The 24,760-nt window shown below is 42.5% G+C and overlaps 1 protein-coding gene across 1 annotated transcript in view; it reads left to right on the forward strand.

The window, feature by feature from the left end:
• Positions 1–24,760, forward strand: part of dner (delta/notch-like EGF repeat containing) — a 342,780-nt gene that overhangs the window by 182,132 nt on the left and 135,888 nt on the right. Inside the window, exon 5 of the mRNA XM_068042557.1 lies at positions 16,874–17,019. Coding sequence (XP_067898658.1) covers positions 16,874–17,019 — 146 coding nt within the window. The remainder of the gene's footprint in view (positions 1–16,873; positions 17,020–24,760) is intronic.

The raw sequence follows: 24,760 nt of genomic DNA on the forward strand, positions 1-24,760 counted from the left end.
TGGAGGTGGGCACCCAGCGGCAGCCTGGGGTACCAGCAGTCCTGGCAAGCCTATATGCCCACCCTGCCTGCCTGGGTGGAGTACAGCCAAAGACTGCCCTGTAGAGGGGCTTCCCCCTCACCACAGTTGTTTTTCTAATTAAAGTTTTTAAAACGTGGCTGAGAAGGCACCTTCTGTTGAGGCACCCTCCCAGTTACTTACCTTGTACTGCAGCCAGGAGCTTCTCTGAAAGAACAAAGACAAAGAACAAAGAAAATTACAGCACAGGAAAAGGCCCTTCGGCCCTCCAAGCCTGCGCCGATCCATATCCTTTATCTAAACATGTCGCCTATTTTCTAAGGGTCTGTATCTCTTTGCTTCCTGCCCATTCATGTATCTGTCTAGATACATCTTAAAAGACGCTATCATGTTCGCATCTACCACCTCCGCTGGCAACGCGTTCCAGGCACCCACCACCCTCTGCGTAAAGAACTTTCCACGCATATCCCCCCTAAACTTTTCCCCTCTCACTTTGAACTCGTGACCCCTAGTATTTGAATCCCCCACTCTGGGAAAAAGCTTCTTGCTATCCACCCTGTCTATACCTCTCATGATTTTGTACACCTCAATCAGGTCCCCCCTCAACCTCCGCCTTTCTAATGAAAATAATACTAATCTACTCAACCTCTCTTCATAGCTAGCGCCCTCCATACCAGGCAACATCCTGGTGACCCTCCTCTGCACCCTCTCCAAAGCATCCACATCCTTTTGGTAATGTGGCGACCAGAACTGCACGCAGTATTCCAAATGTGGCCGAACCAAAGTCCTATACAACTGTAACATGACCTGCCAACTCTTGTACTCAATACCCCGTCCGATGAAGGAAAGCATGCCGTATGCCTTCTTGACCACTCTATTGACCTGCGTTGCCACCTTCAGGGAACAATGGACCTGAACACCCAAATCTCTCTGTACATCAATTTTCCCCAGGACTTTTCCATTTACTGTATAGTTCACTCTTGAATTGGATCTTCCAAAATGCATCACCTCGCATTTGCCCTGATTGAACTCCATCTGCCATTTCTCTGCCCAACTCTCCAATCTATCTATATTCTGCTGTATTCTCTGACAGTCCCCTTCACTGCTACTCCACCAATCTTAGTGTCGTCTGCAAACTTGCTAATCAGACCACCTATACTTTCCTCCAAATCATTTATGTATATCACAAACAACAGTGGTCCCAGCAAGGATCCCTGTGGAACACCACTGGTCACACGTCTCCATTTTGAGAAACTCCCTTCCACTGCTACTCTCTGTCTCCTGTTGCCCAGCCAGTTCTTTATCCATCTAGCTAGTACACCCTGGATCCCATGCGACTTTACTTTCTCCAACAGCCTACCATAATGAACCTTATCAAATGCCTTACTGAAGTCCATGTATATGACATCTAAAGCCCTTCCCTCATCAATCAACTTAGTCACTTCCTCAAAGAATTCTATTAAGTTGGTAAGACATGACCTTCCCTGCACAAAACCATGTTGCCTATCACTGATAAGCCCATTTTCTTCCAAATGGGAATAGATCCTATCCCTCAGTATCTTCTCCAGCAGCTTCCCTACCACTGACGTCAGGCTCACCGGTCTATAATTACCTGGATTATCCCTGCTACCCTTCTTAAACAAGGGGACAACATTAGCAATTCTCCAGTCCTCCGAGACCTCACCCGTGTTTAAGGATGCTGCAAAGATATCTGTTAAGGCCCCAGCTATTTCCTCTCTCGCTTCCCACAGTAACCTGGGATAGATCCCATCCGGACCTGGGGACTTGTCCACCTTAATGCCTTTTAGAATACCCAACACTTCCTCCCTCCTTATGCCGACTTGACCTAGAGTAATCAAACATCTGTCTCTAACCTCAACATCCGTCATGTCCCTCTCCTCGGTGAATACCGATGCAAAGTACTCATTTAGAATCTCACCCATTTTCTCTGACTCCACGCATAACTTTCCTCCTTTGTCCTTGAGTGGGCCAATCCTTTCTCTAGTTACCCTCTTGCTCCTTATATATGAATAAAAGACTTTGGGATTTTCCTTAACCCTGTTTGCTAAAGATATTTCATGACCCCTTTTAGCCCTCTTAATTCCTCGTTTCAGATTGCGCCTACAATCCTGATATTCTTTCAAAGCTTCGTCTTTCTTCAGCCGCCGAGACCTTATGTATGCTTCCTTTTTCCTCTTAGCTAGTTGGAAGGCTTCTGATTGGCCCTACAGTTTTGAGAGCCTGCCTGCCATCCTTAATTGGACAGGGAGCCTTTCACATTGCCAACTAAGGGCTCACCAGTTCAGGACCCAAAAACAGTCCTGACTCCTGTATTACACCAATGTGTTTTGTTGTGTGATAATTTTCTTTAATCCATTGGCTGGAGATCTAAATGTATTTTTTTTTGAAGACATTTTAAAAAAGACAAGCTGCCAGCAAAATCATCCTTTCAGCTAAAGGTGATCGCCTAATTTGCAACACTGTATCCTACACTGTAATGCTTGTGAGGAGAGAGACGAAATGTCTGCATTTCCCAGCAAGAACCAAGATGTAGGAAGTTTAAAGGAACTGCTTGTTCTTATTCTTTTAGCGAGAGAAGGATGCTGCTAACTGCTGTGTTTGACTGACTGGGTGACTGTCATGTGACAAGCCCCTCCCCATCTGTGGTTTTAAGCTGGTGTTTTCTCTGCAGCAAAGGAGAAGAAACTAGACTCTTTGTTAACTCAAGAAAACCTGTTCGATTGGTTCTTGTTATGATCATAGCAAATAAGTAATCAAACACCTACTGAATTGGCCAGTACATCCACTTTAAGAAGGAATTAAACCTCTTGTGGTCCAACAGGAGAGGGAAAAGAGGCAATCCTTTCGACCCCTCCTCACTTGAGGGGAAAGTTCAGCCCAACATTTCAGGTCAATAACCTTTCATCAGAACTGGAAAAAGTTAGAAATGTAATCTGTTTTAAGCAACTACAGAGGCAGAGAAAGAGGGGGAGGAAAAAGAAAAAAGGGAAAGGTCTGTGATAGGGTGGAAGGCAGAAAAGATTAAATGACAAAAGGGATTATTGTGCAAAGCAAGGCGATGGTAGTTGGACAAGTAAACAAAGGATGAGTCCAGGGGAGGTGTACTTGTGAAAAGCAGAATCATCACCAACAGCTGCCATCTAAAAACACAAACATGAGGGGACAGAGGTTATGATTGGAAATTGTTGAACTCAATGTTCCTGGAGTTTACCTTGAGCTTCATTGGAACAGTGTAGGAGGCCGAGGACAGAGAGGTCAGAGTGGGAGCTAGGCAGAGAATTAAAATGACAGGAGGCCGAAGGTTTGTGGTCATGCATGCGGATTGAAAGGAAAGGGAATGCCCAGTGTAGAGAAAACCATGTGAACAGCAAATACAGTATACTGAGTTGAAAGCAGTACAAATAAATCACCTTGTATGGTGAGAAGAGAGGAGGGAATAGGGCAGGTATTACATCTCCTGCGGTTGCATGCGAAAGTGCTATGGAAAGCGGAGGAGATATTGGGGACGATTGAGGAGTGGACCATTGTGTTGCAGAGGCAATGTTCCCTTCAGAATGCTGAAAGGGGAGGGGAAGATGTGTTTGGTGGCATTGTCACGTGACAGGTGGCGGCAATGGCACGTGATCTGTTGAATATGGAGGCAGGGAGGTGGAAGGTGAGGACAAGGGGCACCCAATCATGGTTCTAAGAGGGAGGGGAAGGGGTGAGAGTAGGAGTGTGGGAAATGGAACAGACATGGTCAAAGTCACCATCACCCTCAGCTGGGGGGAATCCTCGGTTTAGGAAAAAGGAAGACATATTTGAAGCAATTGTATGGAAAGTAGACTTCATGTAACTTCTTCTTCAAAGTAGTGCCATGGGATGTTTCACATATAACTGAGAGCAGACAGGGCTTAACGGCTCATCCAAGCGATGGCACCTCTGACAGTGCAGCACTCCCTCAATAAGGAACTTAAATATCAGCCTTGATTTTGTGCTCGCGTCTCCAGAGTGGGACTTGAACCCTCATCCTTCTGACTCAGAGACGGGAGTGGCCCACACCTGACACTAGGAGGTGCAAGGCTACCTCCAGATGTAGTCTTGCACTACTTTGTACTGGGTGTAGTATAACTGCAGCCTGCTGCAAGACCATGTTTTAAATACTCTTTTATATAACTGCATTAATTAGTTTTTGTAATACAATTTTCCCATTTTTAGCTGGATACTGTAATGAGGCCATTACCCAGAGATTATCTTTTATTTAGTGTCAATCCTGATTGGAAATTAAGAAAGAACAGCTATTTTTGTTCCCAATAAATTGTTACAGAAGGTTTATTGTATGGGGAGTTAATATTCTTTGTTTTTTAAAGAGGCAATTTAAATGAAGGAGGAATATTCTAATCTGTTGCATATATTTTATCATTGTTGGCTTTAGAAATAAAATTGCTTGGAGAAAAGTTGATAATTCTGTTTCAAAGAATTAAAATTTAATGCCATTTAATGGCTTATAATAAAAGAGCATGCACATTCTGCTAATCTGCATCAGGATAATTAATTCACAGCGAGAATCCTTAGCACAAGGTCCTGCTGCAGCAAACTGCCTTCATCTTGTGGCCAATAATTGGTCTAAAATAATCTTCAACTTGCTCTCCCTAAAGTTCTTTATAAATTTTGAAATGATTAACGTTTGCAGGCTATAATTAGAAATGTAAGAAACACATTTCTGGCTGGATAACAATGATACAAATATCATATTTGGTGGGACATCCACAATTTTGGGTTATAATGCATCGGCTTATGTTGTCATCAGAGTGTGATGTTGACTTATTTGGGACCCCACCTACCTAGGACTGAAGCTCAACACCACAGTCAAAAATGGGTGAGCTAAAATGGTGCGATGGGTGCCGGGAACTCCTCAATGCGGTTTTAACACAATCCAGCCAGTGGGCAGGCTGGGTTAAAATCAGATCTTAAATCTGGGATATGAAGATAAATTTTTTGGACAGCGCATTGATAGTGAAAGCGTAAAGCTTGTCCAAATTGTATAGAGCTGATAAGGAAGACAACTGAGTCAATAAATGCTGCTTTAATAATGAATTTTTGTTACTGCTTCTTCCCAGCAGCCAACCTTAGCAAATTTGGCAAGTATACTTTGGGGTTGCTTTTGGCTGTGTGGGACCACGTGCCAGGAGCCAGTGGTGCTGGCACAGATCTTACACAATCTAAAAGCTGCTTTGATGAACACTGTGGAAAAGCTCACATCTGTTATTTTGTGTCAAGCATTCTTAATGCCAATAACTCAGAGCAATCCTGCAACCGTTAGAGGGATTAGATGCAAAAGACTGTAAAATTCAAAGATATTGCTCAAGAAACACTGTAGGAAAGGAATGAGAACGCAGCAGGAAGAGTAGACAGAATATTAAACAGATGAATGCAGAGAGCTGTGGTCAATGCTCCAATCCTGTTGCAAGGTGATATGTCTATAGAATTTAGAAGCAGTCTCTGAAAGGTTCAAAATTCCCATTAGTCATGTGTTTTAGCCCATGTGAAGAATCTGTAGGATATATGTACATATATTTTATATATATATATACACACACATGTGAAAAGCATTTGCTTAGGGATATGTTTGCTTGAACAGAACCAAAACTGCAACTGCCTGGTAATAGCTTCATCAGTTGACACTGATTTAGTCAGTAGATCGTTACTTTCTAAACTAATCCAATAAGACAAAGAGCTAAAGAACTTGCAATCATATAGCTTCTTTCACAACCTTAGGACATCCCAAAATGCTTTACAGCCAATGAAGTACTTTTTGAAGTGTAGTCACTGTTGTCATGTAGGAAAAGTGGCAGCCAATTTGCACCCAACAAGCTCCCAATGAGCAGATATTCCATGTTAGTTGGTTGAGGGATAAATATTGACCAGAACATCAGGCTGAAATCTTCTGCTCTTCTTTGGCATTTTTTGCGTCCACTGAGAGGGCAGAAGGGGCCTTGGTTTAACCTCTTATCTAAAAGACAGCACCTCTGAGAGTATAGCACTCCGTCAGCTCTGCTTGGATTGTCAACTGAGATTATGGGCTGGATGTTATGCATGTGGCAGGGGTCCCAATGTAAGAAAGGCAAGGGGAACCCAGCCTCGGCCATTCTGAGGGACCCCAGCCATATTTAATGCTGCTCAGGCAGTTAACTGCCTGGCGCTGGGGTCCCCATCCCTCTAAGGAGGGGGATCCTGCCTCCAAGAGCTACTGGCCAATCTGAGGGCTGGCAGTTCAGCAATCCCAGCAGTGCCACCGGTACTGCAGTAGGCCCAGGACCAGGCGTAGCCCAGAAGCCTTGGATTGCAAGTAAATGGGGGCGGACTTGCTGGGGCCAGTCAAGCAGGCCCCAGGGAGGGGTGGGGGTGGGTGGTTGTTGAGGGCGGGGTTGGTTGTGGATGCTGGGATGGGGGTCTTTGCCACCGGGGGCCCTCTATGGGCAACAGATTGCCCAAACAGGAGGGCTTCCCCAACCCTGCCACCAGCCCCCAGGGAGACCGCATGGTTTTACTGGGCAGCCTCCCCACTGTGGTGGGGCTCCCACCAGCCACAGTTAAAATACCAGCAGTGGCAAGAAGGTTGTCCTCGGCCTTCCCCGCCCCTGACAAAATTAAATGGCATTGGGAAGGTGACGGGACTCCATCCCCTGCCTTCCCTCACACATTTTTTATGTGCCCCCACACCTCACTGACCCTCCCTTAAGGGCTGATAAAATTCTGCCCTCTGTGTGCAAGTCTCTGGAGTGGGACTTGAACCACCCACCTTTCAATTTATATGTAAAAGTACTACCATTGAGCTATAGCTGACCCAATTATGTAACCCAGCAGAACATGTCATTCAGCTATCTTCAAGATCTATTTCATTGAGTGAGATGTCCACAAGATTCCTCACTGGATAAAGCAAAAAGAACTCTTTAGCTATCCTTCAGAGATCAGTCTCCTGTGACATTTGCTAGGTTACAATTACGACAGGAATATTCTGTACATTCCTGTCACTATCTAGTTCCCTGTGACCAATGAAATAGCCTTAAGATCTTTAACACCAATCTTTGATAAAAAATGAACACTGAAGTTCACCGAGCAGTGCCCAGTGGGAGGTAACATCAAGAGACAAGTCAACCTGATGCATTTTCATGCAGTTCCTGCCAACCAGTCAGAAAATGCCTTATGTGGGTAACTTTCCTCATCTTCATCGTGAGAGAATGATTTTCACATAAAGGATCCAATAATGCAACAAAAATAAATTAAGCATGTGGTACTATAAGTAAGTAATTTACAGGGCTAACTCAAGAGAATTCACTCGCTCTCTCGCAAAAGCTATTCTATGGAAAACTATAATAAATTCCCACTCACACATGCACTCACCTGCATACTCTCCCTATCACATGTGTGGACATGCATTCCCTCTCTCTCTCTCTCACACACACACACACACAAACTTTCTGTCTCACAAATACACACAAAAGGTTGATCACATCTGCTCTATGCACTTAGGTGAGAGTATTCCCATCTGAACCCAGTCATTACCCACCTAGACTAAGTAGTTTTATTAAGCCCAAAATTGTATTAAATTGTCTTACATACATGCTTGCTCTCCTAATCTCCTAATACCAAGCTTCGCCTCCCCAAATGGCTGTAACCTACAAATGGGACGTCAGGTGTTCAGCTCCCAAACTTCAACACTGCTTGATCAAAATCCAAATGTTTCTACTGTTATTTTAAAGCAGTGTTATTATAAACTTGTCATAATAAACACAGCACAGCCAATTAAACAGAATCTCGTGATTGAAGAAGAAATACTTAATTCTAGCAACAAATGATTTAATGCTACAGATTTTGAATAACTTGCATCAAAGCCTCTCATAAGAAAATCACCGCAGGCATTCCCATTGACAGTCGGAGCAGGAGAGTACATTTTTCCACCGGTAGCTTACGATTCACATAAAACCATTACTTTACAATGGTAAAGAAAATGCAATTGTGAACCCTTCCCCATCACCTCCCGCCCAACCCCTACACTTCGCCCATGTGTATCAGGCATATCACATCTCCCAAAATTGCGCAGCTATCATCAAAGGTAGGAGAAAATATCTGCAGAAAATGTTTGAACTGGAGAGGGAATGTCAGATTGGTGCTACTTGGTTGACAGAAGACTTGACGGAGCTACAGAGGGAAATTTTAACACCCCCCCCCCCCCACACCCCACCAAAATGTGTGGGCTGTGAAAATGTCTAAAAATCTCAAACCCAAATCCAAGCTGCCTCAAATTCGGCCATCTCCAGTTTTAACAGAGGCAGGCAACCAACCCACTCCCAGAAAGTGGGTTGCTCATTTAAATATTTAACTGAGACTGCATGCCTCAGATTTTCTGTCTCTCTCTCAGCTTTAACCCTGGCCAGCCTGGTTTCCCAGAACACAGGAAACCCAGAAGCTAAAGAGAGGTGAGGAAGAGGTAAGCGCCTTTCCAGCTGGGCTTGTGAGCCAGGAGGAGAAGGAATGCTGCCCAAGGGATCCCCAGCTTACATGCTTCCCTCATCCAGGATCACAAATCCTTCACCTCCACCCTGACTACTCCCAGGATCAGACTCTACTCTGAGCTTTGGACAACTCTCAGATTGGACCCTCCCAGAACTGAACCCCAACCCCAAGATTAGAGCACTCCCCCTCCCAAAATCCAGACCACCCCCACTCCCCACTCTACCTGCTCCTGGCCTACATCTTTCTCTAGAACATTTGCTGACTGACTGGGGCCCAAGCTTATCAATTAGTCTGGCTTCCAGGCAGGGAACCTGCTGGGAAAAAAGGATGCCACTGTGGAAACCCGACCCAATGAAGACTGTGGCCAACATCTTCGATGATATTTTCTTCAAAAATTGGAAAACAGATATTGGAGTGAAGTTGGGCATGGGCCAGAGAGACTGTAAGGGGCTGAAACACATTTTCCACTCATTATACAACATGTCAGATATTCAGTTCTATGGAAGTTAATGGAACTGAATGTCGGATGGGACCTAAACAGGCAAGCGATGCAATACCATCTGCTATGTATCCCCGCCCATGTCTAACTTCACCCCCATTTCCTTTACATTGGAAGACAGTTATTACAATCTATGGTGGTGCAGAGTGCATAACTCCATTGGGAGATTGTGGAGATTTGTGGAGGTTTAGGCTGAACCACATGCACAGAGACACTGTCAGGTGCCCTGTAGTGGAAGTCAAGAACTGCACAGGATTTGAGTGAAACTGACTGGCACAGGTGAGGATGGAGGCAAAGATGGAGCATGCTCAGATGTTCCTTCTACAGATTGAAATCAAGAGATTTGAAACATTGCAGAAGTTACAACATACAATTGAAAACAGGCCCAGCACAGTTTAAGTTTTGCCAGACTCTCCCTTTGACTTTAGGGTTTGTAGGTATCTTGAGCTAGCCCTGATCTAGTGATGCATTACTTAACAAAGCAGTATTGAGAAAATTCACTTGTAAGTGAAAAAGCCAAAGAAGAGTGAATCTGCCGCTACTAATTAGTAAGAGAAAAACCTAGCTGTTAAAACATGAACATGACTTGTGTTTAAAAAAGAAAACCTTTAGTCCTGCAACTTTCAATGTCCTGTCACTCTTCTTGGAGATAATGAGCCAGTGTGAAAACGAAATATGCCCAGTGTATGCTGCCTGACCTTGTCTCCTTGGTAATGAACTGCTGTGAAGTAGACACAATGGGCTCACTATCAGGTGTGACCCTGTGTCTGACACTGAACAAGATGATATTTTAGTGACAATAATAAGACCAGCAATTTCAGTATACTTGGCACATTGTATTAGTGTGAATGACGATCATCTTGGGCAGTTGTCTGGATGAAGCCAGCCAATGCTATTTGTTTGAATATTTCCTAGAGTTTGTATGGATAAAGTCCATTCCTGGTATTTGAAGGCTGTCACTCTGGAAATACTGGGCAATGAGCCCAACTATCCATTTCAATTTTGATTTGTCTTTAGCTATCTACAGCACTTCTGTTGATTTAAGTCAATATTCGCTGCTGGAATTACAGGTCTACTACTGCCAATAACCCCTTAAATTGATGTGATAAACTCACTTGTGAATACAGAGTAGCATACAGAATAATGAAACAGCTGGTGAAGGAGCAATCGATCTGTTTATAATTCTGTTGTAATAATCAACAACCACTATAAATGTCAATGTGAATTTTCAGTACAATGAGATAATATAGAAATTGTGGAAGAGAGCCCTTCACTAACAGAAACTATGCCATGATGACTTGGATAATGATGCACATATTTGCAATTGTCAGGACTGAATCGTTGTAGAAAAGGCTTGAGTCTGTTTTGTTATTGACAGGTGGGAAGGGGTGTGGGTGGTTCCCACTGTTCACCTCAAACTGACCGCAATCGTGTTTTGTTTGAAATGATGAGTTAGCCCCTGAGTGTTTTACTTGGCAAATAAACAGACAGTAACAGGTTTTCTTGTAGGTTTAAAACAGAAGATTAACTATTTATTGAAAAATATTAATTCCCCGAAATGCTCGCAACACCACTCACACATGCATTCACTCTCATATGCACTCTTAAGAGAAGATAGATAGAAGGTAAAAGGTAAAAGTTCAAGATGTGGTAGGTGTTCATGGTTTATGGTAAACCTGTTGAATCTTCTAGGTAGAACAGTCTCTTTTAATGATGCAGGCCAGGGTTGTTTGTAGTCTTGACCTGTTGAGGTGTTGCAGATTTCTGATGGTTAAGATTTCAGATTGGAGGTGACAATCACTTTCAGTTCTCTGCTGCACCAGATTAAGCATAGAATTAGCATCAGGGCTTCTTCTTCTTGCTTAGGCTGGTCTTTCCACAGCCCTTGACTGGACTCCTTCTGTGAGCTTGTTGTGATCTCTCTCTCTTTCTCCAGAGGGTGGCCTTTTAAGGTCAAATTCCATTAAGTTAGAGTCTTTGTCAGTTGACACATGGCCCTCTCCCCTGGTGTGACCACAAAATGAACCAGGATGTGGAATCCACGGCCAACCATTAATGTCTGGATAAGTATAATCCTGTTAGGATGTGGTTACTTCACACCTTCTTTATTCAGAAGAACCCATTCAATTCAGGAATGTCTCTTGATGGTTTCAGGATGCATGTAATTGAAACCTCTTAGTCTGGAATATAGCCTTTTGTCCTTTCGAGACAGTGAGACAGTTTGAATATACAGGCCAAGTCAGCTGAACTTCAGTGGCCATCTTACAGCACATTGACCAATTTTCAAAGGAAAAGTCAATTTCAAAGATTCCATATTGAATAAATTTCGTATCTTAAAAGTAGGAATATGGTATGTCTTTATTGGGCATGACAATTGTCACTCCTATATAATTCTGTTAATGGCGTCAAAATATTGTGAATTCTCCAACATTTTTGCCTTTAATAACTATAGCTTTAATAATTATTTTCTGATTCTCTGCCAAGGAGGCGGAGTGGTATATGTAGTACTGTGATGAATGTCATTGCATGTGCTATGGTGTGCTGCTAATCCTTATCTTAACTTGTGTGCTATCATATTCAATTAGATTTTCTGAGCATAAATAGGAACATAGGAACAGGAATAGGTAAATTAGCCCCCCAAGCCTGTTCCATCATTTAATGAGACCATGGCTGATCTGTGACCTAACTCCATATTCCTTAATACCTTTGGCTAACACATCTATCAATCTCAGTTTTACAATTAATAATTGGCCCAGCAATGAGTGTCATTTGCATTTGAGAGAAAATAGAGAGCATTTGGGAGCAAATTTAACCCATAATCGAGACCTTGGGCCCAAAATATCTTTACTTAATTAAAATCGGGAAATTGTGTACTTTTCTCCAGCTAATGTCCTACTAATGACAGTACGAGTAATACACAGCTTTGATACCTGAGAATGAAACTTTGTTCATATCTCACTAACTAAGGGGAAAATCTGTAATTCATGAGCATTACCGGCCTGAGTGAGTTGTGCTGGTCAGCTCCATGCTCAGAATTACAATTGCATGTATTGCATCGTTTGACACTATTATTGTGTATTTTGAGGAGTAGTTTTCTGTGACATGGAGCCTTGCTTGCCATTGATGCTTAATGGGAAATTATAAGCACCAGGCCTGTAATTTCCCAGTATGCACTGGAGGTCGGCAGAGTTCCTCACTGCCACCATGCACTCAGATACTTACCCATTATTTAGCAGGGTAGACTGACTTTGTACAATTCTGTAAAATTAGTGATAGAAAGTTGGCAGTCCATTTTACATCTCTGCCGACTCCTACTTCCATTGACTTCAATCTTCTGCTCCTCCTGGCTCCACAGGAAAGTGTTCTGTTTTAAATTCAAATGCGTACCTTTGATTGACAGCATGGAGGCCATTGAAGAACCCAAAGTCTGGCCAACTCATAGGATGACCAATTTGTCAATGGGGTCCTTTAACAGGTATTAGACACCTAATTTACATATTAAAGGGGCAAAATGTCAGTTTTAAGTGTCTCCCTGGGATGCCAAAAAAAGGGCCCAACAAATTTGGCATTGGGACGAACACATGCAGAGATTAGACACAAACTGCTCCACTAATGAACTGGTATGTTTTGTGCTCAATTTATGCCCAATAATCTACCTCAATATCAGTTCTGTGATAGCAACATTTGAAAAGAGCTGCAGAAAATAATGTAATATTAATGGAAAATGTTTGGCCCAGGTAAATTTGCTTATATCTGCATTTCCTAGCTATATTGTCTGAGCCAAGATAGATACTGAGAACATGATGGATGAATGGATTCTAGAAACTAGGTCATGACTTATTTTTGCTACACATGGTGTAATAACTCCTTGATTGTTTTCCTCCTCTGTTGATACCTGTTGTTCTACTTATGCCAAATGCCTTTCAGACAATGAACTGGGAATTTTGAACAAAAACATGTGGGGTTTAACCTGTGGAACAAGTGAAAAATGAACACTTGAATGGAATCTGCTGAAGACTGAAATACGTTTTAATGATTAGTGAAAATAAATAACTCAATACAAAACAAAGCAGTTCAAGTTCCCCAGTTGCATTTTTGGATCTTCTGGGAAAAATAATACTTAATCTTTGGTGTTGCATGTTGTTTAAAATATTTGGGATTGAATAGTTTTTTATAGCAGAAAAGTTATAATCCTCCAAGGGTTTCTTCCCTCCCCACATTACAGCAGGTAAATATTTGTTGAAATTAAAATAACACGTTGAGATAGTTGAAGCCTCAGCTTATCACCAGGGGTGGCCTCTGTGGTCATTTTGGGTGATGGGAATTTCCCCTAAGATAGCACTTTACCAGGGAAATGTACTTAGAATAAGGGAAGGAGGAAGAGGCCTGCCACAATAATAATATTATTTTCTGTGGCTTTGAGGTTCCTTCCCATCCCTTCAGTTTCTAACCTTTGCACAGCGACCAGGGAAAAGTGAAGCAATAGCAAAATACTGCGGATGCTGGAAATCTGAAACAAAAGCAGAAAATGTTGGAAATACTCAGCAGATCAGGCATCGTCTGCGGAGGTTAAAAACAGATTTAACGTTTCAGGTCTTTCAGAAGAATGTTTCAGAACGGTTATTCTGATGAAAGGTCACAGACCTGAAACATTAACTCTGTTTTTCTCTCCACAGATGCCGCTGGACCTGCTGACTATTTCCAGTATTTTCTGTGTTTGTGTGAGGGAAGAGTGCAGTGTGTGAGCGGGCCAGGGATGGGGAGAGTGTAGACAATCTGTAAATTTGATTTCCTATCCTCTGCCTAGCCTCCTCATATTGACGCAGTCGCGATCAGGAATCTGAAGTGGGAAACTACTTTCCAGCAGTAAAAATTTTTTTGAAAGCTGATTTGCAGATATTAGAATTTGATGTACTACAGGTTGCTAGCAGTAACAAACGTAACTTAAAAATATAGAATTGTTTTTATAAAAGAGATGGCAACTGGTGAAGTGATTGCATCGTTGTAAAAATTCCATGTTTACAATTGGGAGAGTTACCTTGTAATTAAATTGCCATTTTGTTAGCATAGCTGGAGTGAGATGAGAGTAAATCCATTGTATAATCTATTTCCTGCTTATATTCATGTGCATGCTCTTGTCTGATCAATGAAATAGAAAGTGTATTTCTCTGAACTGACAGAAACTGCTAAATATTATCATGTGAGACACAGATACATTGGGCATAATCTTAACTGCCATGGTAAGGGGTGGGGAAGGGGTGGATTAGGTGCGGGCGGGGCCCCGAAAAATAGTGTTGGGCAGGAACCAACATGATCCTGCCCACTTCTGGGTTTCCCCGAGGTGCATTCAGAGGCGAGCAGGGAACTCCTGTGGAGCTGTCTGGTAAGTAATTAAAATATTCAAATAGACAATTACTTGTGCATTTAATCCAGAATTCTGGCTTTAACAGCCAGCTCATGGGTTTCCCGAGCTGTGTGGAACTCACCAGGGTCAACCAGAAGTGCTTGTTTGGTGTAATTGAGGCTGGGAATTCTTCAAACAGTGAAACTGAGTTGCTGCAGCCATGCCCAGGTGAGAGGCTGGTGCTCATAGCATTTCTGATAGTGTGTTTTCACTGCTTCACAGGTGACTTCCAACTTCTTGGAAGTCAGTTCACCTGTTTTGCACTTCACTCACCTTGATCTGCACCTCCCTGCTGTCAGCCTTCATTGTGGCATGAGAGCAGTTCATGCGGCTCTACCTTGGACCTTCTGATGAGGAACAAGAAGAGCAGCAGCAGCAATACCAACAGCAACACCAGCTGGCTTCTCCTCAGCCACAGAGGATCAGCTCTCTCATGGGTGAGCGCCAGTGCCTCAGGAGGCTCAGGCTTCCATGGCAGATCATTACTGACATCTGCAGCCTCCTGGAATAAGACCTCCTTCTCAGTGGAGCAGGTGAGCATGCATTGCCAGTGGTCACCAAAGTGGCTAACACTGGAGGCCCCTCACTCCTAATTCTCTGCCTTGCCCTGGAGTTCTGTGCTCTTTTCTCCTGCAGAGAAAGCGGAGATTTGTGAGTGTGAGATGGAGAGGAGGGAAGGGCAACAATGGGGATGGTAGCATAGTGGTAATATTACTTGTCTAGTAATCCAGAGGCCTGGACTAATGCTCTAGAAACATGAGTTCAAATTCCACCAGGGCAGCTGGGAGAATTTGAATTTAATTAATAAATCTAGAATAAAATGCTAGTCTCATTAATAATCATGAAACTGCCAGATTATTGTAAAAATCCATCTGGTTCACTAATGATCTTCAAGAGAGGAACTATGCCATTCTTACCCAGTCTGACCTACATATGACTCCAGATCCACATCAATGTGGTTCACTCTTAACTGCCCTCTGAAGAGGCCTAGCAAGCCAACTAGTTGTATCAACCCACTACTGAAAAAAGCACTGTGGGTGTACCTACACCACATGGACTGCAGCGGTTCAAGAAGGCAGCTCATCACCACCTTTTTTTATTCGTTCCTGGGATGTAGGCGTCGCTGGCTAGGCCAGCATTTATTGCCCACCCCTAATTGCCCTTGAGAAGGCTAATTACAGGTGGGCAATAAATGTTGGCCATGCCACATTCCAAGAATGAATAAAAAAATTTCATTTGTGGAGGTTGACTGTGAGGCATGGGTGTGAGATGATACAAAGATGAGGGTGAATGAGTGTTGGCTGTACAGATGGGGATGTGAGGAGGTGGCTGGAGAGACAGGAATGAGTGGAGCTACAAGATGTGTTGTTCTGAGGAGTGCTGAGCAGGAGAATGATGGAAAAGTCAGAGTATGGAGTTTGCCACTTGAAAATGTTACGCCACTCACCTTTCCCACCCTCTTGAGGTCCTTAAACTCCTTGTCTCATGGTTTGAAAGAGGGACCACACTGTTGCTGCTCACTTCCTCGTCCACACCTGTTTTGTTTGAGAGGCTAGTCTCTTCCTCCCATCCTTAGGAAATATCATCTCACTTCAGTTCCTCCAAGCCCATAGAACAACTTCCAGATAAGAGTGAGAGACTTGGGGAGCAGCATTCCCAGCTTTCCTCTCCATTCCTATAGTTGCTGAAGCCTCCGGAATAAATATACAGTTCAGCCATTCTGACCTCTGCCGGGATCCATTTAACTTGGAATCCTTCCTTTGACAAATTCGACGCGTCATCCCACCCAGCCTCTATGATTGGTCAGGAAACCCAAAGTGGGATGCGAATGCCATGGCTGAGTTAAAGAGCCAGGGAAAAGCTGCTTCAATGAGAAACAGGTTCCCTACCAGCTATTGGCCTCTCCACGGCGTGTGGGTCTGTTTGGAGAAAATTCTGTCCATTGTCTCAACTTTTTTTGTTCCATGCTGGTCAAAATCTTGTTTGGGAACAGCTGTTTTGTGTGGAATATCATCTCTGATTGTATGCCACTGCATCAGGGTTTATACTGCAAAGGGTACAGCTGCTACACAATAAAGGAATCTACACCAATACAGGAGTAGCACTGTATTGCGATGAACACCACAGTGGGAATTATTCCATATTAGGAGTTCATAACCTGAGCGCTGTTGACTCAGATATTAGAAACCATTTTAGTTTTATAGAAATTCTGATTATACAATTTTGACTTCAATTATTTCTAAAGAGGTTGGTAATTATCCTACTGATGACTAATTTAGATCTAAAATCTGGGATAAGCTGATGGCTTAAGTCACGGATGGTCAAGTTGATTGTAATTCATTAACATTTAAATAAGATTTGTTAAAATTGTTTTTGTTATTAAGGATGCCATTTTGTTTAAAATGTTTTTTTTCCTGATTTTTTTTTTCTTCAAGCCCTTGTGAATGATTCAGCCACGAAAGCAATGACAGTTCTGAGGCTGAACATGACAGTTAAAGCCAGTATCTGCATGGAGCAAAGGAACAATCGGGATGGCCTCCCATGTTCTGGAAGGGGACAGTGCATTACCAAACCTTCAGAGGTGAGTTGGACTTGCTTGTGCAATGCTGAGTCTCTACAATTAGCATGTTTCAGTAGCTTCAGTATGGAGACACATTGGATCATGGCCAAGCCATAATAAGGACTGGACGTTCATTCTCTTCTTGCACTCTTCACTTCAACTCTCTCTTTCTCCCACATTCAATTTTTCTCCCTCGTTCCTATTCTACATTCTCTCCCAGTGTTATAATTAGTCAGACGGATTAATTATTTTCTCTTTCTCATTTAACTCTTTAATCTTTCCACTGTCTTCCTCACCCCTTCCATTAATTCACTCATGCCTTCACATTCTCATTTCATCACCAATGTGTGCTCTTATTCTTTTACTATAATTCACGTGACAATTCCATCTTATTTTCCTTACACATAACTTGAATCACATTTCTTTCTACTCTCCTACCATCTCAAAAATAAGCATACTATTTTGACATGTATCAGTACACCAATAAAATTGTATTTACATGAATTCAATCACTGCTACTATAGCGACATCGCATTAACAGCAACTTCTGCTCACCGTGCAACTAAATTCCAATTTTACCAAGATCGCTTGAAGTATTTTTGAGAATCATTAAAATAAACACTGTGTATTTGTTTATTTCAAATCTGAAATAGTTCTTGAATTGATGCCTGTTTTCCAATATAGTTATAGGCACAGTCATGCAAACATAGAGTTACTTAAGGTCTCCTTGAGAAGCTGAAGAGATGGCACATTGAAAAACACACACGTTGCTGCTTCTACCCACCATCTTTGGATGGTAGATCAAATCACAGGAACATAGGAACAGGAGTAGGCCATTCAGCCCATCCAGCCTGCCCCGCCATTCAATATGATCATGGCTGATCATCCACTTCAATGCCTTTTTCCCACACTATCCTCATATCCCCTTATGGCATTTGTATTTAGAAATCTGGCGATCTCTGCTTTAAACATACTCAATGACCAGAGGTGTCATTGAGAAACATAACATTATAAAATGCTAGACCTTCTTGATGTGATCTCTGTGTGATGGTCCATGTGAACTAAAGGCTTTAACAATTGTATATAGATATTAGAGTCATTCTCAGCACTATTTCATGTCAGTACTTATAAGGTAACAGTTATCACTTCAGTGTGGAATTTTTTGGTGAGATTCAGTTCAAATCTGTACTATAACTTTGCCACATTAGTTCGATGGGAATGTTCAGTCAATAAATTAGACCTGTACTTACATGTGCTTGCCACTAACACTGGATGTAAAAAAGTGTAGCATTTGCCCCGCACCCTCCTCTTTCAGTTTTGGTGCTGAAGAAGGTTATACACCCAAAACACTAGCCTATATTTTCTCTTTACAGATGCTGAATGACATCCTGTGTCTCCCCAGCATCTTCTGTTTTGATTTCTGGCAGTAGATACAATTGATGACTATGATTCATCACGTCAATGATAATATTGCAGCGTGCTCATCTGTTTACAAACCTAACCTAAAGTGCCTCTTTATTTAGCTAATCAAGTAGACGGTAAAATGACATATGGACTGCTGTCTTATTCATGGTCCTTTTAACAGTGAGAGTTTGTCGCAGTATCAATCTATTGCTGTAGCAGCTGAACCAAGAAATGAAAAAATTCTGCTAATTCGTCTTTTGAACACTTGTGTGATAGAACTTTCCAGAAGCTAAAAGTAATATACTGCAATCAGTTTTGTTGTGTTAGTATTGCTATTTATAACATGTTGTTTGAAGAACTATGCAGCCAATTTTTACAGTATATTGCTGAGACCAGCAAAATGCTGTTCAGAGATTTATGACTCAGAACATTTGATCATCGTTTTGCTCTCAGAGTTGGCTGCAGAAACTAGGGCAAGCGAAAGAAATACTTTTTGTTAAGATGGTATTATAGGCTCCTCGGGGACTTTCCAGGCTGGCTGGAAAAATCCTACTGCTGCACTACGTTGGTTACACAGTAAGGTTGTGCCGAAGCAGCTGATGTACTTTCCACAGCAAAGACATCTACAATGAGATCTCAGGGAAAGAGACACTGTGGGAGATGCAATGAGTGATGAAATGATGCCATTATGATGATAATGTCATTGCATTCTCCTCTCCTCCGAAATAAAAACAGCACAAGGCAACAACTGGGAACAATCTGCTTGAAATTACTTTGCTTCAAAGTCACCATGTTCACCTAGAGACTAGGATTATGAGTTTTGTCCAATGTTAATGTTTGCAATTTGTCTGTTTATTATTTTACAATAAAGTTTATCATAAAATACATAACAATAGTTAATTTGTACTTGTAGGTACAATTGGTCATTAGCCCCTCTACTGTGTAAAGCTATGCTTAGGGTTGAAAGACCTGTTGCCATAGCAACACTGCAACTTCAAAGCATCTTGAGGGGCATTAAACTTTCCAGAAACATTTTGGGACCAATTTTAACCGAACCCACCCATCAGGAAACTGATGGGATTTGGTGTGAAGCTGGATTTACACCCCGTCCAATTTTACTCCCTCAGTCATTCCTTCCCTTACACCACTGACTTTGTTTTGGGATGGGCAGAAGCTCCATGCTAAAGAAAGCCCACAGGAACTACCTAGGAAGGCCTGGACTGGGTTTATCTCAATCCTGATCTAATTCATGGCCGTTCTGCCCACTCCTGTCAGGCAAACAGTGAGAATGTACCAATAGGACCACGGATCAGACCTAGGTTTTAACGCAGTACAGCCTGCTCAAATTGAAATCCTCTTTCCGTCTATAAAGGTCTGAACTGAATTTACACAAACTTACACTTGTAAATTCTCAGCACAAAAATGCCACAATCCCAATCTAAGCTGCAATAAATTGGAAATCTCATTCAGAGAGGGCACAAGGGCTGGTGTTGAAAGGGAAAATGAGAATTGATGCAGTGGGGCATTCTTTTGAGGTTAGGTTTGAGGTTTGAGTTATTGGACCTACTGTTAGATCTGAAGTTTGCTTCCTCTCTACTTCTGCATGTTTACGTCAAAGCCTCCGCCTGGTGCATCATTTTCTAACATGAACCCATCACAGCTATAATGCCTCACCACTGCTATGGCTGATTTATGTCAATTGGGTACAAGCTGTATTAAATGCCATGCACCCACTCCAGCTTATCTTGCAATGAACACTGTTAAAAGTAACTGAATGCTCCCTTAATACCATTCTAGCCAGTTCATTTTAAGCTAAAATTTCCTTTTAGTCTTTTCAACAGAGTAGTATTTTAGCTGGGTGGATTCCCTATATTGTAGAGAATTTCTTTTTTAACAATCCGCCAAGCCCACAGTTCCCCACTGGGCTGGATATTTGTCCGGAGCCTCATCACCACCAGTATTGATTACGTCGGCTATAAAAATAGCTTAATATTTAGATTCAGCACTTACCATTACAGGCTGCAAAGTAGTTGATGGTGGAGAACCTGGTTTATTGCAGCATGCAGTGAGGCTACAGTTTCCAACCCTCCAGGAGTGACTGTGAGTCTCCAGGAACTGAAGATTAAGCTCCGGGACACTGGTGTGAGCAAACCGGGGAGAAAAATCATAGGAGTATTAAAAACAAATGGTGTTTTTTTCATTAACGTTGAACACTTTTCTTTATCAGTTATGAAAATATAGGAGTTGGGAGTTTGACAGTCATGAAGAGTGTGTTCGCTTTGCAGTTGGCATCGGAAGATGGTATACCTTGCCGATAGATGTGTTGAGTAGAGCAATGATTGGAATGTTGGGGGGGGGGGTGCGGTCGGAGGGGTCATGTGATGAAACCTCAAGGAAGTCATCCAACTGGAATGTAAGGCCTAGGAATTCTACTCAACTCTGACTCCTGTCCTGTACTTCCCGCAGGTAGTGTGTCTGCACAAAGCAGGTATACTTGCAATATATGTCTGCATATGTCCCATAATGCTGTCTTCATATGTCAATCAATCATAGAGAATGATTGCAGTTTGGATATGATCAGAGCTCAAACACACTTGTTAGCGTTCATGCTGGCCCAGGCACTCGCCTCCGAATAATCAAATAATCCCATCCCAAGATTTGGGATGGGATCAAGGTGAAGACAAGCAGGCAGGTGGAAATCCTACCTCACACTTTCAGGACCACAATTTTAGGCCTGTGTACATTCACCATGAGGAAATATCCTTAGTAATCATGGTGTGAATCTTCAGCCATCGATGCCACTCAGGAACATACATGGCCTGACCAACTGAATTCAGATGCATCATAAGAGACAGATTTTCTTAGGTATTATGATCTGCTGTCAGATTTATCATCTCCTGCTCTACATCTGTGTGCTTTTGGAATGTCACTATTTGAGGTCACAGCAAACACGTTGATGTTTTGTGTCAATTTCCAGCCCACTTTGCGTGTTTTTTATTTCCTTTCTCTGTATAACACCTACAGTAACAATACTTCCTAATAACAATTCGCACATGTAGTCTTGTAATTGCAGGCATGTTAGAATTTCTACTGTAAGTGGTTTTGAAAGTCAATATAATGAGGGTTCTCTAAATATTCCAGTTTGTTAATGAAAAACTAAAAGGAACAGCAGGAATCAAATCCACATAACTAAACCAGTTATTACATTAAATAAAAAAGGTTAAATTTTATTAACTGAAATAAGTTAATGCATTTACCTCAATGTAAAGCAAATGTCAGGCTTTATGGAAGCACTGGGAGAGAACCTCCACAGGATTCCCCAGATCTCAATCATCAGCAAAGTGATGGAAGGTGTCATCAACAGTGCCATCAAGCGGCACTTACTTAACAATAACCTGCTCAGTGACGCTCAGTTTGGGTTCCGCCAGGGCCACTCAGCTCCTGACCTCATTACAGCCTTGGTTCAAACATGGACAAAAGAGCTGAACTCAAGAAGTGAGGTGAGAGTGGTTGCCCTTGACATCAAGGCAGCATTTGACTGAGTATGGCATCAAGGAACACTAGCAAAACTGAGGTCAATGGGAATCAGGGGGAAAACCCTCCGCTGGCTGGAGTCATACCTAGCGCAAAGGAAGATGGTTGTGGTTGTTGGAGGTCAATTATCTGAGCTCCAGGACATCACTGCAGGAGTTCCTCAGGGTAGTGTCCTAGGGCCAACCATCTTCAGCTGCTTCATCAATGACCTTCCTTCAATCATAAGGTCAGAAGTGGGGATGTTTGCTGATGATTGCACAATGTTCAGCACCATTCGTGACTCCTCAGATACTGAGGCAGTCCATGTAGAAATGCAGCAAGACCTGGACAATATCCAGGCTTGGGCTGATAAGTGGCAAGTAACATTCGCGCCACACAAGTGCCAGGCAATGACCTTCTCCAACAAGAGAGAATCTAACCATCTCCCCTTGACATTCAACAGCATTACCATCGCTGAATCCCCCACAATCAACATCCTAGGGGCTACCATTGACCAGAAACTGAACTGGAGTAGCCATATAAATACCATGGCTACAAGAGCAGGTCAGAGGCTAGGAATCCTGAGGTGAGTAACGCACCTCCTGACTCCCCAAAGCCTGTCCACCATCTACAAGGCACAAGTCAGGAGTGTGATGGAATACTCTCCACTTGCCTGGATGGGTGCAGCTCCAACAACACTCAAGAAGCTTGACACCATCCAGGACAAAGCAGCCCGCTTGATTGGCACCCCATCTACAAACATTCACTCCCTCCACCACCGACACACAGTGGCAGCAGTGTGTACCATCTACAAGATGCACTGCAGCAATGCACCAAGGCTCCTTAGACAGCACCTTCCAAACCCGCGACCTCTACCAACTAGAAGGACAAGGGCAGCAAATACATGGGAACACCACCACCTGCAAGTTCCCCTCCAAGTCACACGCCATCCTGACTTGGAACTGTATCGCTGTTCCTTCACTGTCGCTGGGTCAAAATCCTGGAACTCCCTTCCTAACAGCACTGTGGGTATACCTACCCCAAAAGGACTGCAACGGTTCAAGAAGGCAGCCCACCACCACCTTCTCAAGGGCAATTAGGGATGGGCAATAAATGCTGGCCTGGCCAGCGTCGCCCACATCCCATGAATGAATAAAAAAAAAACATCCTGCCATTCATTCAGTGCAAGATTGATGGAAACCCTCAGAAATCAGTGTAAACAGACATTTTTTCACCATTTACATCACTTCTCTGGGCCGGGCGTGGGGGGGCGGTGGTGTTCTGCTGAAATTATTGTGAGAGATCAGTAGAACCCTGCAGAGATTCTGGATGCAAGAGTGTGTCCATTGTACATATGGGTTTCCAACAGTTTGATAACAGGAGCTACAGCAATATCAATCTCGGAGAGCCTCAAGGCCAACCATTAAGGTAAGAGTACTTTACATTTTATAGCTGGATTCGATTGGAGCTCCTGAGGCCTCAAGTTGCTATTAATCAGTTAGGTATCCACAGACTTTCCACATGGGGCATTTTTAAAAGCTGTTCAGCTCTTATGTGAGAGGTATTCAATCATTGTCCTTCTGTTGACACAGTATAGGGTCACCGAATTAAAATGTTAATCACCAAATAAACAAGAAGGTAAACTCCAGACTCCAATTTATTTCTGGTAAATACTAACTTCTCCATTACCTGGTTTAAAAAAAAATTCATCACCTCAACAAAAGCAAATTTAGAATTTGCCTCACAGCTGTTATTTTGGAGAGATAACTAGATTTTTGGCATTCAACTGCTTCTGACTGTTGTAAATATGGAGGAAATGAGAGCATCAACATAAATTACATTTTTAATCAATAGATTCAATAACGATCATTCTCTTTGTTGACTTCAAGTCCATGTGTGAGTGGCTATCTTGCATTTCGCCGAATGGACGACCTCATTTATAAAGACCCAGTGGACGAAGTGGAAGAAAACAGACCTGGCATTGGGGGAAGGACCAGGTTGGATTGACAGAAAGATCTTATCATCTTTATTTATGTTTCCCAGGTCTAATGTCCTCTCAAACCAGATCAGTAATAATATTCTCTGAAAAATATATTGTTGAATTGCAGTTGCCTGTAAACAGTGACTTAAAATAACTAAGACCTTGGTTTGTGCAGAGGCCACAACAACTGTGCCCCTCACCCACCTTTCATGAAATCAAGCCAATTAGAACCATGGTGCTATTTCAAATTATTGGGGGGAAAATTCATGAGTAGAATATGTCAATTTCCTGATGGCAGATAGTGCCAAGGCCCGCTACCTGCGAGACCCGTATGGCGTTCTTCAATGATAACAATGAGTAACCACATGCAGGCCATGCAGGTAACGGCCCATATTGCTGTCTGCCCTTGAGAAATCGACAGAAGTCTGCACAGTGCCATTTGAAGTAGTGTTAGCTTTTCCCCCATTTTCTGTAATTTCCTCTTTCTCTTTTTGGTATATCTTTTCTTTTTTGAAAGCTTCTTTGTGTAAATTTCTTCTCCTGCTCAAGGTGAAGGATTTTAGTACTAAGAAATTGAATTACCCCCACTTCAAGCCCTAAATTTTAGTTGAAAGTGTTCCCAGAGCAGGAATAGTACCAGAGGACCCCCTACTCTATCGAACACTGTGACCAATTTTCTATTACTGTCTCCTGCCTGCTGACCTTATCAACCCTAACAAACTCACCACCTTGCAGAAATAGAGTTTAGCCTAAAAATTACTATTGTCAGTCTTATGAAAGTGCTTCCTTTTTTTGAGGCCTCATATGCAATTTGTGGAAATTGATTCATTTTGGAAGGTTGAACATTTCATAGATGCTGGACTT

Source organism: Heterodontus francisci, chromosome 11 (assembly GCF_036365525.1).
Source record: "Heterodontus francisci isolate sHetFra1 chromosome 11, sHetFra1.hap1, whole genome shotgun sequence".
NCBI lineage: Eukaryota > Metazoa > Chordata > Chondrichthyes > Heterodontiformes > Heterodontidae > Heterodontus > Heterodontus francisci.